Raw genomic sequence first — 12,912 nt, forward strand, 5'->3', positions numbered from 1 at the left:
TACACAAACATAGCTGGCTTTTACATGGCAAGTTTTCAGGGAGTACAATGCTGGTAAATGAAGTTTCTGTGGTAACTGGCATTTCCACAACTCCCTGCCCTGTGTATTACAATGCATGATCATGGGCATGCTGTCACCTCCACACTTCACTCAGCTCCCTTGTGGAGAGTCCGTTTTACAATGCCATAAGCACACTGACATTCCTTAGTCTGGGTTCCCAAGTTACCACAGCATTCTTCTGATATTAGAGGCTCAAAACCATTGTTAAAACCATGAAGACAATTTTTAAAAATTAAATTCTAACATAAGAAATTTCAAATAAGGTGAAGCAAAAATATCCGAGTAAGAAGCAATGAGGCATGACATTATAGGAAACATGAACCCTACATGTCAGTGACTAGCTGATGAACAACCTTGATGTGGATTAATTCATTTATCCACACAACCATCCTGTAAGATTACCATGTTATCCCCATTATACAGATGGGGAAATGGAGGCATAGAGCAATTAAACCAGTAATAAGCAGGTCCAAAATTTGAACACAGATTGGTTCTACTAGGCTATTTCACTTAATTTCACTTATACACCATACTTGGGCTCCATGCTCAGTGGGAAGTCTGCTTGAGATTCTCCCTCTCCCGCTTCCCTTGCTTATGCAGAGTGCTTTCTCGCTCTCTCTTAAACAAATAAATAAAACTTTAAAAAAAATTACTACAGGATGCCTCCCACTTCCCCTGCTCATGCTCTCAAGAGTCTTTTCTCACTCTCTCTTAAATAAATAAAACTTAAAAAATGACTACAGGATGCCTGGGTGGCTCAGTTGGTTAAATATCTGCTTTTGGCTCAGGTCATGGTCCCACGTTCCTGGGATCAAGTCCTGCTTCGGGCTCCTTGCTCAGTATGGAGCTTGCTTCTCTATCTGCCTTTCCCTCTGCTTGTGCTCTCTCTCTGACAAATAAGTAAATAAAATCTTAAAAAAAAAAATTACGACAATTTGAAAAAAAATTACAACCATATGAGAAAAAATTACAATTTGGTGGCTTAAAACAACAGAAACTTATTCTCTCACAATTCTAGCAGCCACAAGTCAGAAATCAAGGTTATCATCCAGGATGCACACTCTCCAGAGGCTCTTGGGAACACTCTTTGCCTCTTCCAGCTCCTGATGGCTGCAGGTGCTCCTTGGCTTATGTTGGCATCATTCCAGTCTCTGCCTCCATGCCTGTACTGCCCCCTCTCCTTCTGCCTTTTTTCTAACTGCTGTAAGGGCCCACCCAGATAATCCAGGATAAACTCCTTCTCTCAAGATCCTTAATTTACATTTTTGGCCAGATAAGGTAATAGTCACCGGTTCCAGGGATTGGGATACATATTTCGGACCACCATTCAGCCTACTACAAGTACTTACTCTGCCATGCTCTTATTTGCTCAATGGAAAAGAGTATGAAGATTGAAACTAGAAGTGATGGATCTTTTGTTCAGCCTGGTCATAAGCTGTAGGACTCTGAAAATTACCCAGCTTCCTGGGTTTCGTTTTCTTATCTGTCAGATGGAGCCGTGGGGACACCCACCCCGATGCCCCACAGTGCCGTGAGAAGACTCACATGGCATTGGAGGTATAAAATGCTTAAACAGCATAAGGTCATCTACAAGTGTAAGAGATGACTGGTTTTGATAAATCCGACTAGTAATATAGATGAACTGAAAACAATATATAGTCACACTATAAGGTTAAGGGGAAAAGAAATTAGGTCCAAATTGCATGAGGGTATACACAAAAGAAGCTGAAAGGAGACATTCGTTGTGGTTATTTCTGGAGGGTGGAATTATTAGAGACTTCTTTGTACCTGTCTATATGTTCCAAAATCTCTAAAATGAGCACATAATACTTTTGTGATCCTTATATCCCAGGGTTGCTGAGATCATTAAATATCTTATAACTTAGGCCAAGTGTTTCACACAGTAACTCCACGTGACTTTAAAAAAAAATCTCAATATAAAAAGCATATTAATCTGATATTATAATAAAATGCAAAAATCTGGGTTTTGACAGAGCAACTGATTTGCTATTCTATCCTGACTCCAAGCATAAGATAGAATCAAAGCTGAGTAGTGGCTATAGTCAATTTAAGATATTTCTAATGTAATAGCAAAAAGTTTCATTTCTAATTTAATATGTTCCTTTTTCTATATAGATCTTTATTAAGTTCATAAACAGCATTTAGAGGTTGAATAAAGAACACTTCAAATTACAAAGTATGGACCAAAAAGAGTATCAGAAAGTTAGATTAATGTCTCCCATCATTGTGAACTAAACTAGAAAACACCCCACTTCCCACTGCAAAGTATCTGGGCATGATACTCTTTGGTACCCAAGAGATCTTGAAACCTCACAGAAAATGGCAGAGAATCATCACCTCCACCCCAAAACTGAGGTTTCTAAAACTTCAGAAGGAGAGCTAAGAACCCAACTGTCATTTTTCAAGGACAACAGCATACTATTGGTAACCATATTTTCCAATTTAGAATCTATATGGTTAAGGCCCATAGGCTCCTCAGCCATAAAAATGGTAACAAAATCTGAAGATGGTATGCCAGGAAAACCAATTTCAGCAAACTCAATAATAAAAAAATGAAGAAATTAAGCCACACCAATTCCTGACCATGTCCCCAAAATATATTCTCTTCAGTCTCACAAAGAAAGTCAATATCCTTTAAGAAAAGGTTATCAATTAAAAAACTAAACTATCAGGGCTCCTTCCCTCCAGACTTAGACAATGAAACTTAAAACATTATGTTAACAGAAATAAGCTAATTATGAGAGACAAATATTGTGTTATTTATGAGGTACTGAGAACAGTCAAATGCGTAGAAACAGAAAGTAGAAAGATAGTTGCCAGGGGCTGAGGGAAGAGAGAAATGGGGAGACCCAATTAGAGAAGATGAAGCTAGATGGTGGTAATGGTTACATAATCATGTGAATGTATTTAATGCCACTAAACTGTACACCTAAAAATATTTTATGTTATGTATAGTTACCACCATTTAAAAAAAAAAAAAAGGAAATGGAAAAAAGTATACCCAACTCAACAGAATTACCATAGGACTCAGTGATTCCACTCCTAGAAACATGACAAAGAATTAAAAACAGGTATTCATAAATATTCATATCAGCACTATTTAAATAGCAAGAAGGTGGAAATAACCCAAACGTCTATCAGTAGAGAAATGAACAGATGTGGTATATCCATACAATGGGGTAGCTCAGCCACAAACAGGAACAAAGTACTGAGACATGCCACATCAAGGATGAACTTCAAAGACATGTGAAGTGAAAAGCAGCCAGACATGAAAGAGTCACATGTTGTAGGATCCCATTCATATGAAATATCCAGTATAGGCAAATGCATGCAGACGGGAGGCATACTGGTTGCCAGGGTCAATGGGGAAGGAAAATAAGGAGATACTGCTTAAAGGGCATGAGGTTTCCTTTTGGGGTGATTAAGAGGTTTTGGAACTAGATAGAGATGGTTGCACATGTTGTGAATACACTAAATGCCACTGAATTGTAGACTTAAAAACGATGGATTTTGTTATGTGACTTTTACTGCAGTTAAAGCAAAACCAAAAAAAAGCATACCCAACCTGCATTCCACACAAAATACAGCAAATGGATTTCCAAATGGAAAAGTTTTCCCTTAGCCCAAAATAACATACAACTATTATCCATAAATGTTGCTTAGATACTGTCTTTTTGAATGACACACGGAATTCCAGTCTCCCATTTCTTCCAGGATTTCTGACCCTCCTACATCACACCGAAGAAAAGGGAAAATCTCTCACCCAGCTCATAAGAAACACTTTCAAATTCTTGATCTCTATTCGTTTTGGCCCTTTATGATTAAGCTTTCACATCATAGTGCCTTACCTTCTTTTCTGAGGATGGTCTAACTGCTGGGGCCCTTAAATACAAACCCATTCTTTGGGTAGAGTCCTGGCCTGGTCATTTGTGTGTACAAGTCCATCATCGGCTGCATACTAAAATGCAAGTTAGAACAAACAGTATCAAAAGATGGACAAACTGCCACTATGGATTATTAGTATTTCAACTGACTAGATCTACCAACAGTATTACACTCTATTTAGACTGGAGGAAACAAGTTAAAACTCTTGGTATAAGCCACATACATAACCACAAATGCCAAGTTACTATATCCTATTTAACATGTCTAAATACCATAAAACTTCCTTCCTTTCTTTTTTTTTTTTATTAAGCAGTTTAAAACTTCCTTTTTAGGAAGTTTCCTTCCTTCCTTCCTTCCTTCCTTCCTTCCTTCCTTCCTTCCTTCCTTTCTTCCTTCTTTAGGAAGGAAGTTTAATTGAACACAGGGAGAAGAAAAGACTGTGACACAGTCAACACCAAACCTTTCAGATCTTGCTAACGGTACAGTTTCCATGATACCACAGGCACGACTAGATACAAAGGAGTTGAGTATCAACTATTTGCAAAGTACTATACAATAAGCCCAGCGTCTGCAAACAACTCTGTGAACTTTAAATATTAGCTGTTACTTGGAAGATCAGCCTAATTCTTCAGGTGGACAAGTAAAAATATCAGCCATGAAAGGCCCCAAGAGATACTGATTAAAGCCAGTATTTTTAGAGGAAACAAAAACTAGCACTATGGAAACTGCAAAGCCTTTAACAGTAAAGGGTAAAGCACAGAGCAAATACAGTTAAAGGAATTATGTAAGAATACCAGAGTCCAGAATAAGAGGCCCATCAACTAAAATATAGATATGGGTTTATTTTTATTTTTTTAATTAAAATTTTTTAAAGGTTTTATTTATTTGACAGAGATCACAAGTAGGCAGAGAGGCAGGCAGAGAGGGAGAGGCTCTTCACAGGCTCCACGCTGAGCTGAAAGCCCAATGTGGGACTTGATCCCAGGACCCTGAGATCATGACCTGACCCGAAGGCAGGGGCTTAACCCATTGAGCCACCCAGGCGCCCCTAGATATGGGTTTATTTTCACAACCAGGACATTCTCCTGACCAAATATTTTCACGGTAGCTTGTCTTCATATAATCAGTTCTCATTCTATTAATTTCATTCATCAAAATGGACCCAACCCAGGCACTTTCACTTTGTAAAATTACTAAATTTTTCTTATGTATATTTTTTAATCTCTATACCCTATGTGGGACTCAAACTCATGACCCGAAGATCAAGAGTCACATGCTCTTCCAACTAAGCCAGCCAGGTGCCCCTACAAATTAAAGATCGATAGCAGAAAACATTTCCTGCATTGTGTTTTAGCCACAAGAATTCTTCCCTTTTTGTAAATCCTTGCCCTTTCTGGCTTCACACCCCCTCTCCAAGTATAAAGTATAGAAAAATTAAATTGAAGTACAAGGAATTTTCCTAATGGTAGGAGAAACATACATCTAAAAATAATATTTAAATATAATGTTTATAGAAAATGACACAGGCCATTATTACCTCGACTTTTTTTAAAGGCAGAATCAGAAACTATCAAGCGATTTCCTCCGCTCAACCAATTATTACCACGTATTTGCTTAATTATGACTATATTACATAACCATGTAATAATCATAAATAATCAGAAAAATAAATGAAAACCTCCCATTAAATAACAAACAGCAAGAAATACACCATAAATAAAGACAAACACAGAATTCACAGTTTTTAATCATCCTTCACTGATTTTGTCTTATGGTAAAGCTATACTTAAACAATCTGAAATCCTATAAGTGGCTTATTATCAAAATAATGGAGTACGGGGTCCGCGGGTAAAAAGACAATATGAACTCTCAAAGCCAGAAAACATGAGCCTTTATGGAAGAGCGATACAAAAGATTTTGGATGCATGCATGTTACTGCTTTAAAGCTAAAATTACTGAAGACACTGGAATAATCTGATATACTCAATTGGATAAGTGAGGTTCCTATGTAATCTTTAAGTATAAGCTGTAGGCCCAACATGAGGCTTGAACTCACACTCTGAGATCAAGAGTTGCATGGTCTTCCAACTGAGCCAGCCAAGCATCCCAGGTTCCTACATAATCCTAATTCATTGATCTACTTCATAAACTTCAAGCACTTCAGCAGTGAAGGTCAAATGCCTTGAGATGAAGTAATTTGCACAATCTTCTTACTTCTGATTATATCAGATAACTCTAACCTTTAATGATTCTCAAGAAGCTAACAGAAAATAAACTACTACAAACTTATTTGATCTCAACTCTGAAGCAGGTCAATCTTTTAGCTATCAATCTAGAAATAACTGCTTTTATTTGTTACTGGTAGAATACCTACAAAAGTCAGCCATAGAACTCTTCATAATAAGAGCAAATTTGCTTGGGACGCCTAAGTGGCTCAGTAGGATGAGTGTCTGACTTTGGCTCAGGTCATGATCCCAGGGTCCTGGGATCAAGTCCTGCATCAGCGTTCTTAGTGGGGAGCCTGCTTCTTCTGCCTGCAGCTCCTTCTGCTTGTGTTCTCTGCCCCTCTCTCTCTCAAATAAAATCTTAAAGGAAAAAAAAAAAGAGCAATTTTGCTTCATGTCATAACCAGTTTCTATGTATATGACCACTTAATTCTATTCAGTGTGAAGGTGAAAAGTTGATTAGTCAAAACAAAAAATTAAACTAATTTGGCTGACCCCTAAAACCTGACACTTTGCTTGTAGCTTTCTAGAACTGGGGAACATTGGGAGAAAAATAAAAACTCCAATGTTTATCTTGGTCACATTAAATAATTTCTTCAATAGCTTTCCCTGAAAGTCTCTATTCCTTTCATAACCTCACAAATCTCACTATGAAGTTTAGAAAGTAACTTTGTTTAGCCCTGCAAGAGCTCCCAATAGGTAGTATAATAGCTTAGGAAAGAAACAAAGCATCTCCAATAGTCCCCCTTACCAGGAGTTTCAGTTACCCTCCACGGGAAGCAGAGGGTCCTAATGCGACATCACTATCCCGAAGTCTTTCCCCTCACTCCTCTCACCACACAGGCATTTTGTCTTCTCACACCATCTCATCACAACAAGGGTGAGGGCAGTACAGTAAGATATTTAGGGAGAGAATGACCACATTTACATCTCTTTCATTACAGTTGTACTTTATTATTGTTGTTAATGTCTCACTGTGCCTAACCTATAAATTAACATAGGCACGCAGGAAAAGAAAAAAAAAAGCATATATAGGGTTTGATACTATCTGCAATTTCAGGCATCCACTGGGGGTCTCAGACTATTTCTCCCATAAGGGGGAGATGAAGCATGAGAGACTGTGGACTCTGAGAAACAAACTGAGGGTTTTGGAGGGGAGGGTGATGGGGGGTTGGGTGAGCCTGGTGGTGGGTATTAAGGTGGGCATATGTTGCATGGAGGACTGGGTATGGTACATAAACAATGCATCTTGAAACACTGAAAAAAGAAAATAAAGTTTAAAAAAAAATGTTTTTCCCATAGATAATGGGGGAAGACTCACTGATTTCTGAAGAATATCTTACCTCTAGTAAGAATGTATTAAACCAGGCAGTAATAAAAAACAACTCTGTCCAACCTTCATTAGATTTTCTTCATTTGTCAGAAAATATTCTGTTAAAAGCCCTTAAGACAATTAGAGTAACTTGGTGGGTTTGTGGTATCTCCACTGAGATTATTTTAGCTGAGCTCCACAATCCTCCATGATTCATGGATGCCAAGCTTGTAAACCCATTCTAAGAGCGAAAACTGTACAACACTGTACCATAAACCTTCAAGGCCTATTTTAAGATTTGACAATTATGTCTATAAACGCTTTTCAACTCTGGAGAATCAAGCAAAGCTCAGCTCCAAGAAGAAAGGTAATTTTTGCTATTGATGCAATAAAACAGGTCAGGATATTGATTTTTAGACAACGCAGGAAAGGAATTTGGGATCTAGGTACTTATGTCATTTGTGGAAGGAAAGGTTGCTCAGATGTGATGGCATTGAGGAGACTTTGCTTCCTGCTAAAGAGCTCTTATCAAGAAACGTGTCATTTTTCAGCTTGAGTCAGAAGACAACTGATGGACATCAGCAGTGGTAGAAAAATCCAGTAAGACTGAATATTCTTTTTACAAGAATTACAGCAGATCATTTCATAAAAAGCTAATTATCCTACAGCTCATTTTAATAAGTTAGCCTTCTAAAGATTCCTTGAGTCTCCTTTGTTTTTTCCAGGTTAGGCAGAGAGGCCTCTAACCATTTTTAAGATACTCAACTTCATGTTTAAGAACTTTTTTTTTCTTGTTCATCAAGAATTTGAGGAAAACTCCTCAGCAGCCAATCCTATTCTACATGAAAGACCCACAATGCTGTGTGCTCTAAAGAGCTTTCTCAAAGGAGCCCAATTTTCAAAAAGAGCACCAACAGACTATATTGAGACAATTAGAACAGCACGGAAAAACCCTCATCTTGTCAAAGGGGTGAGTCTGAAGTGAGCACTCACATAACTAGTCCCTCTGACTTTGCCTCGGGTTCTTTTTGCCCCTGTTGCAAATCTATCAGCACACATACACATGAGGTTCCGAGAATCTGCTTCTTTCCTGGCTGCTGCATTTTTCAAGAAAATCAACTTAAGTAATAAGGGCACTGTGTATTTTTCTTCTTCAAGCTACTGACCTGGTAACCTTGGAAGAAGTTAAGAATTTCCTTAACTCCAGTATTGTAGGCCAGGCCCTGCATTCTGACCACCGTGCCAGGCTGTGGAGGGACACCGCTAAGATTAGCAGCTGTAGGGAAGTAGCCAAGACTATTGGGCGAACCTGGGGGGCTAAAGGGAGAGAAAGCACAGTGAACCAACAGGAATAGACAATGTCCAATATTTACTCTAAAAACATTAGTTATTTAAGGAAACTGACTTTCTTAAGATGATCTTAGAATTCTCACTCATCTCTCCCAAGACAGGGAAGAACACCATAGCTGATCTGTCCCACACTTCCAGGAAAGTCAAAAGTTGAAAAGTAGAACAATTAATAAGAGTTAAATACAAGGCTTCCCCAGAGATCCAGGTCTGAGATTCTTAAAGGGACAGTCAGGAGAGAATTAAAGCTTCATAGTCACACAACCACAAAGCACCACTTCCAAAGCCCAGCTCGCTGATGATTAACTGGCTAGTTGCCAGAATAGTAAGGCATGAAATTCAAAGGACTTCTAGGAACCACAGCCACAGTGACCAAAAATATCCAAAGTTATTGCTCCAAAGAATAAACTGTTCTACCCATATGTACAAGCAACTGTACAGCACAAAACACAAAGTACCATAGCACTCATGAGTTAGTTCTTCCAACCTGACTAGGAAAAAAAAAAAAAAAAAGGGTATTGAAGTGGATAAACTGGAAGGCACACATAACAAATTTAAATCAATCACCATTAACACAAGGGGAAAATTGATGATTGTGTCCTCTTGTTTATCTGCAGCAATTACCTCCAAGGAGAAAGCCAAGTGAATACATAATCATTCTTCATGTGGCAGCTCAAGTGATTACCATATTGTGAAATTAGTTTCACCCTGTCTCCCACCCAGTTGGTTTTCTATCACAATTAGTGGCCAGATACTCATACTTGAAAATACATAGGTGGGAATTTTTTAAGGACCTTATTAGCTTAAAGAGGAATAAAGACCTCACAGTTATAGATTATTAAATCTTATAAATCTAGGTAATTATCTGATTTCAAAGACCAGCAAACACATAACGGAAGGGACTAAAAATCTTTGAAATTATTTATCCTATATAATCCTAACTGATGGGTTAATGGGAATGGCACCAGATGTGCAAACAGTTCCAGGTTCCTTTTTTAATTTATTTTTTTTAATTAGCACAGTAACTTTGTGTAAGTCACTTAGATTCTCGGAACTTCAATTTCATCATTTGCAAAATAGGCATAACAGCACCTTTTTAGTTTCACAGAATTGTTCTTCAGTTCAATGATACAACATACCAAATTACTCCATAAATCACAAAATGAAGTAATTTGTTATTTCCATAACCATCATTCCATTTCATCATTTTTAAAATATCAGAGCCTGAAAATATCACTTGACATCAAGCTGCCCTTAACCTTTTAGGTGCGTATAAAGCAGGGATCCTCAACTTGTTTGCATAGTAGAGTCACACACGAGATGTTTACTATTCTGTATGATTAGAACCTATTTAGAGACTAACAGTCAATCCACGTGCAACTAGGAGAGCAGAGTCCAAGGTAATGCTGAACTTTACACCTGAGGAGAAATTTAGCCATCACTCAAACACACCTCATTTTTACAGAGGTAGAAACAGAAACTAAGAGTTAAATAATTTCCCAAAGTTCATACAACCAGTTAGTTCTTCACCAAACCAGAACCACCCAGATGTTTCAGCCACCATTCATCATTCAGAGACCATATTTTGCTCATGTCAAATGCCTGATAAATACTCTAATTCTCAAGGACCACCAAGCTTTCTCTGTGTAACTGTGTTACTAGGTTTCCATACTGACTATGAGCTTCAGATTGTTTCCACAGTATAGAGCTTACTACCATGATTCTGTCCTGGCACATTCTAGTCCTTCAGCTAAAGATCTCTTATAAATTAAATCTAGGTATCTCGTACATTCAAAATACAAACAAGACAAAACAGAAAAATAAAAGTTACCAACTGGAAATGTAAGGTTTTAAGTGACAATTATGTTCGACATCTATAAGGTAGCACCTATTCTCATGAAGCCTAAACGTGGAATCATATCCTTGTTTTTTTGCAGCAGGATTCCTGATATACACAAGGCATCTTAAGGAAAATTAAACAATTGTATATCTACCTGACAGGACATAAGAATTTTCTAAACCTAAATGCCAAAGTCTTTCAGATTATTGAAATAGGAATCAACAAAAAGAATTTATAAAATAAAAGTGACAAGATATAGACAAGGTAAACCTCTAAGTAGAAAATAACTAAAAAAAAAAAAAAGCTAAAATCAAAAAACCAGTTAAGTATAATTTGTAAGATCCATACATAAAATAGATAAATTTCATTTTTATACACTACAGTGAAAATACAAATATGACATTAAGAAAGTAATTCCAGGGTGCCTGGGTGGCTCAGTGGGTTAAAGCCTCTGCCTTCAGCTCAGGTCATGATCCCAGAGTCCTGGGATCGAGCCCACCTTAGGGCTCTCTGCTCAGCAGGGAGCCTGCTTCCCTTCCCTTCTCTCTGCCTGCCACTCTGCCTACTTGTGATCTCTATCTGTCAAATAAATAAATAAAATCTTTAAAAAAAAAATTCCATTTACAACAGCATAAAAAAAAAAACCCACTTAGAAAGAAATAAACATAGAAATAGCTAGATCTGTACACTGAGTTAAAAGACATTGCTCAAAAATAAAAGATAGTCTAAATACAAGGAAAGACAGCCCACGTTCATAAACAGAAGATTTAATATTGTTAAAATGACAATATGTCTAAATTCACCTAAAGATTCAATTCAATAGTATCAAAATTCCAACTGGTTTGTTACAAGAATCAAAAACCTAAACCTAAAACGTACAAGGAAATGCAAAGGACTCAGAAGAACCACACTCCCTTGAAAAAGAACAAAGAGTTACACTTACTAAATTTAAAACTTACTATAAAACTACAGTAATCGGGGCACCTGGGTGGCTCAGTGGGTTAGCCTCAGGTCATGATCCCAGGGTCCTGGGACGAGCCCCACATCAGGCTCTCAGCTCAGCGGGGAGCCTGCTTCTCCCCACCCCCCTACCCCCCACCTGTCTCTCTACTTGTGATCTCTGTCAAATAAATAAAATCTTAAAACAAAAAAACAAAAAAACAAACTACAGTAATCAAGATAGTGTGGTACTTCCATAAAGATTGGTAATGATCAGTGGAACAGAACTGAGTAGCCAGAAATAAACCCTAACATTTATGGTTCATTTGAGTTTTGACAAGGATTCTGAGACAATTCAATGAAGAAAGAATACAAAAGCAAACCTTGGAGATGTTGTGGGTTTCCAGACCACTGCAATAAAATGAGTAACACAATACAGCAAATCCAATGAAGTTTCTGGTTTCCCAGTGCACATACAGCATTTGTTTAGACTATACTGTAATCTCCTAAGTGAGCAAAAGCTGTAGGCCCAAAAACATAGTGGATACACCTTAAAAATATTTTATGTTAAAAATGCTAAGTGCCACTTAAACTTTCAGCTAGTTATAATTACTGATCATGGATCATAACATAATAAAAAACTATGAAATATTTCAAAAATTGCCCAAATGTGAGAGAGAAAAGGAGTAAATGGGGGCGTCTGAGTGGCTCAGTGGGTTAGGCCTCTGCCTTCGGCTCAGGTCATGGTCTCAGGATCCTGGGATCAAGCCCCCCATCTGGCTCTCTGCTCAGCAGGGAGTCTGCTTCTCCTTCTCTCTCTTCCTGCCTCTCTGCCTACTTGTGATCTGTCAAATAAATAAATAAAATCTTTAAAAAAAAAAAAAAAGAAGTAAACGCTGTGAAAAAGATGGTGCAGGATTGTCATAAACCTACGATTTGAAACAAACAAAACCCCAAAAAAACCCCAAAAAACCCAGTATCTACAAAGTGCAGTAAAGCAAAGCACAATAAAACAAGGTATGCCGGTTATCTTTTCCATAAATAATGCTGGGATAATGTACAAATGCCAAAAGAATGAATTTAGACTTCTATCTCATTGTTGGTTAGAAATGTAAAATGGAGGGGTGCCTAGCTTGCTCAGTCAGTATAACATGTGACTCTTGGTCTCTGGGTTGTGGATTCCAGCCCCATGCTGGGTATAGAGATTGCTTAAAAATAAAACCTTTAAGAGGCACCTGGTGGCTCAGTCAGCTGAGTGAGTGTGACTCTTGGCTTCAGCTGAG

General features: G+C 37.8%; 1 protein-coding gene across 6 annotated transcripts in view; it reads right to left on the reverse strand.

The window, feature by feature from the left end:
- The window catches only part of ESRP1 (epithelial splicing regulatory protein 1), a 54,947-nt gene that overhangs the window by 1,600 nt on the left and 40,435 nt on the right, over positions 1–12,912 (reverse strand). For 2 of the 6 annotated variants that reach the window (XM_032858686.1, XM_032858685.1), the window contains exons 14-15: positions 8,670–8,820; positions 3,930–4,039 (exon numbers count right to left, since the gene is read on the reverse strand). The exons of 1 other annotated variant lie outside the window; for it this stretch is intronic. In XM_032858686.1, coding sequence (XP_032714577.1) covers positions 3,965–4,039; positions 8,670–8,820 — 226 coding nt within the window. In that variant the 3' untranslated portion in view covers positions 3,930–3,964. The remainder of the gene's footprint in view (positions 1–3,929; positions 4,040–8,669; positions 8,821–12,912) is intronic. 3 more of the 6 variants (XM_032858689.1, XM_032858688.1, XM_032858690.1) reach the window with 2 other exon arrangements.

Source organism: Lontra canadensis, unplaced genomic scaffold (genome assembly GCF_010015895.1).
Source record: "Lontra canadensis isolate GAN:19392208 unplaced genomic scaffold, GSC_riverotter_1.0 scaffold15, whole genome shotgun sequence".
In the NCBI taxonomy this organism is placed as follows: domain Eukaryota; kingdom Metazoa; phylum Chordata; class Mammalia; order Carnivora; family Mustelidae; genus Lontra; species Lontra canadensis.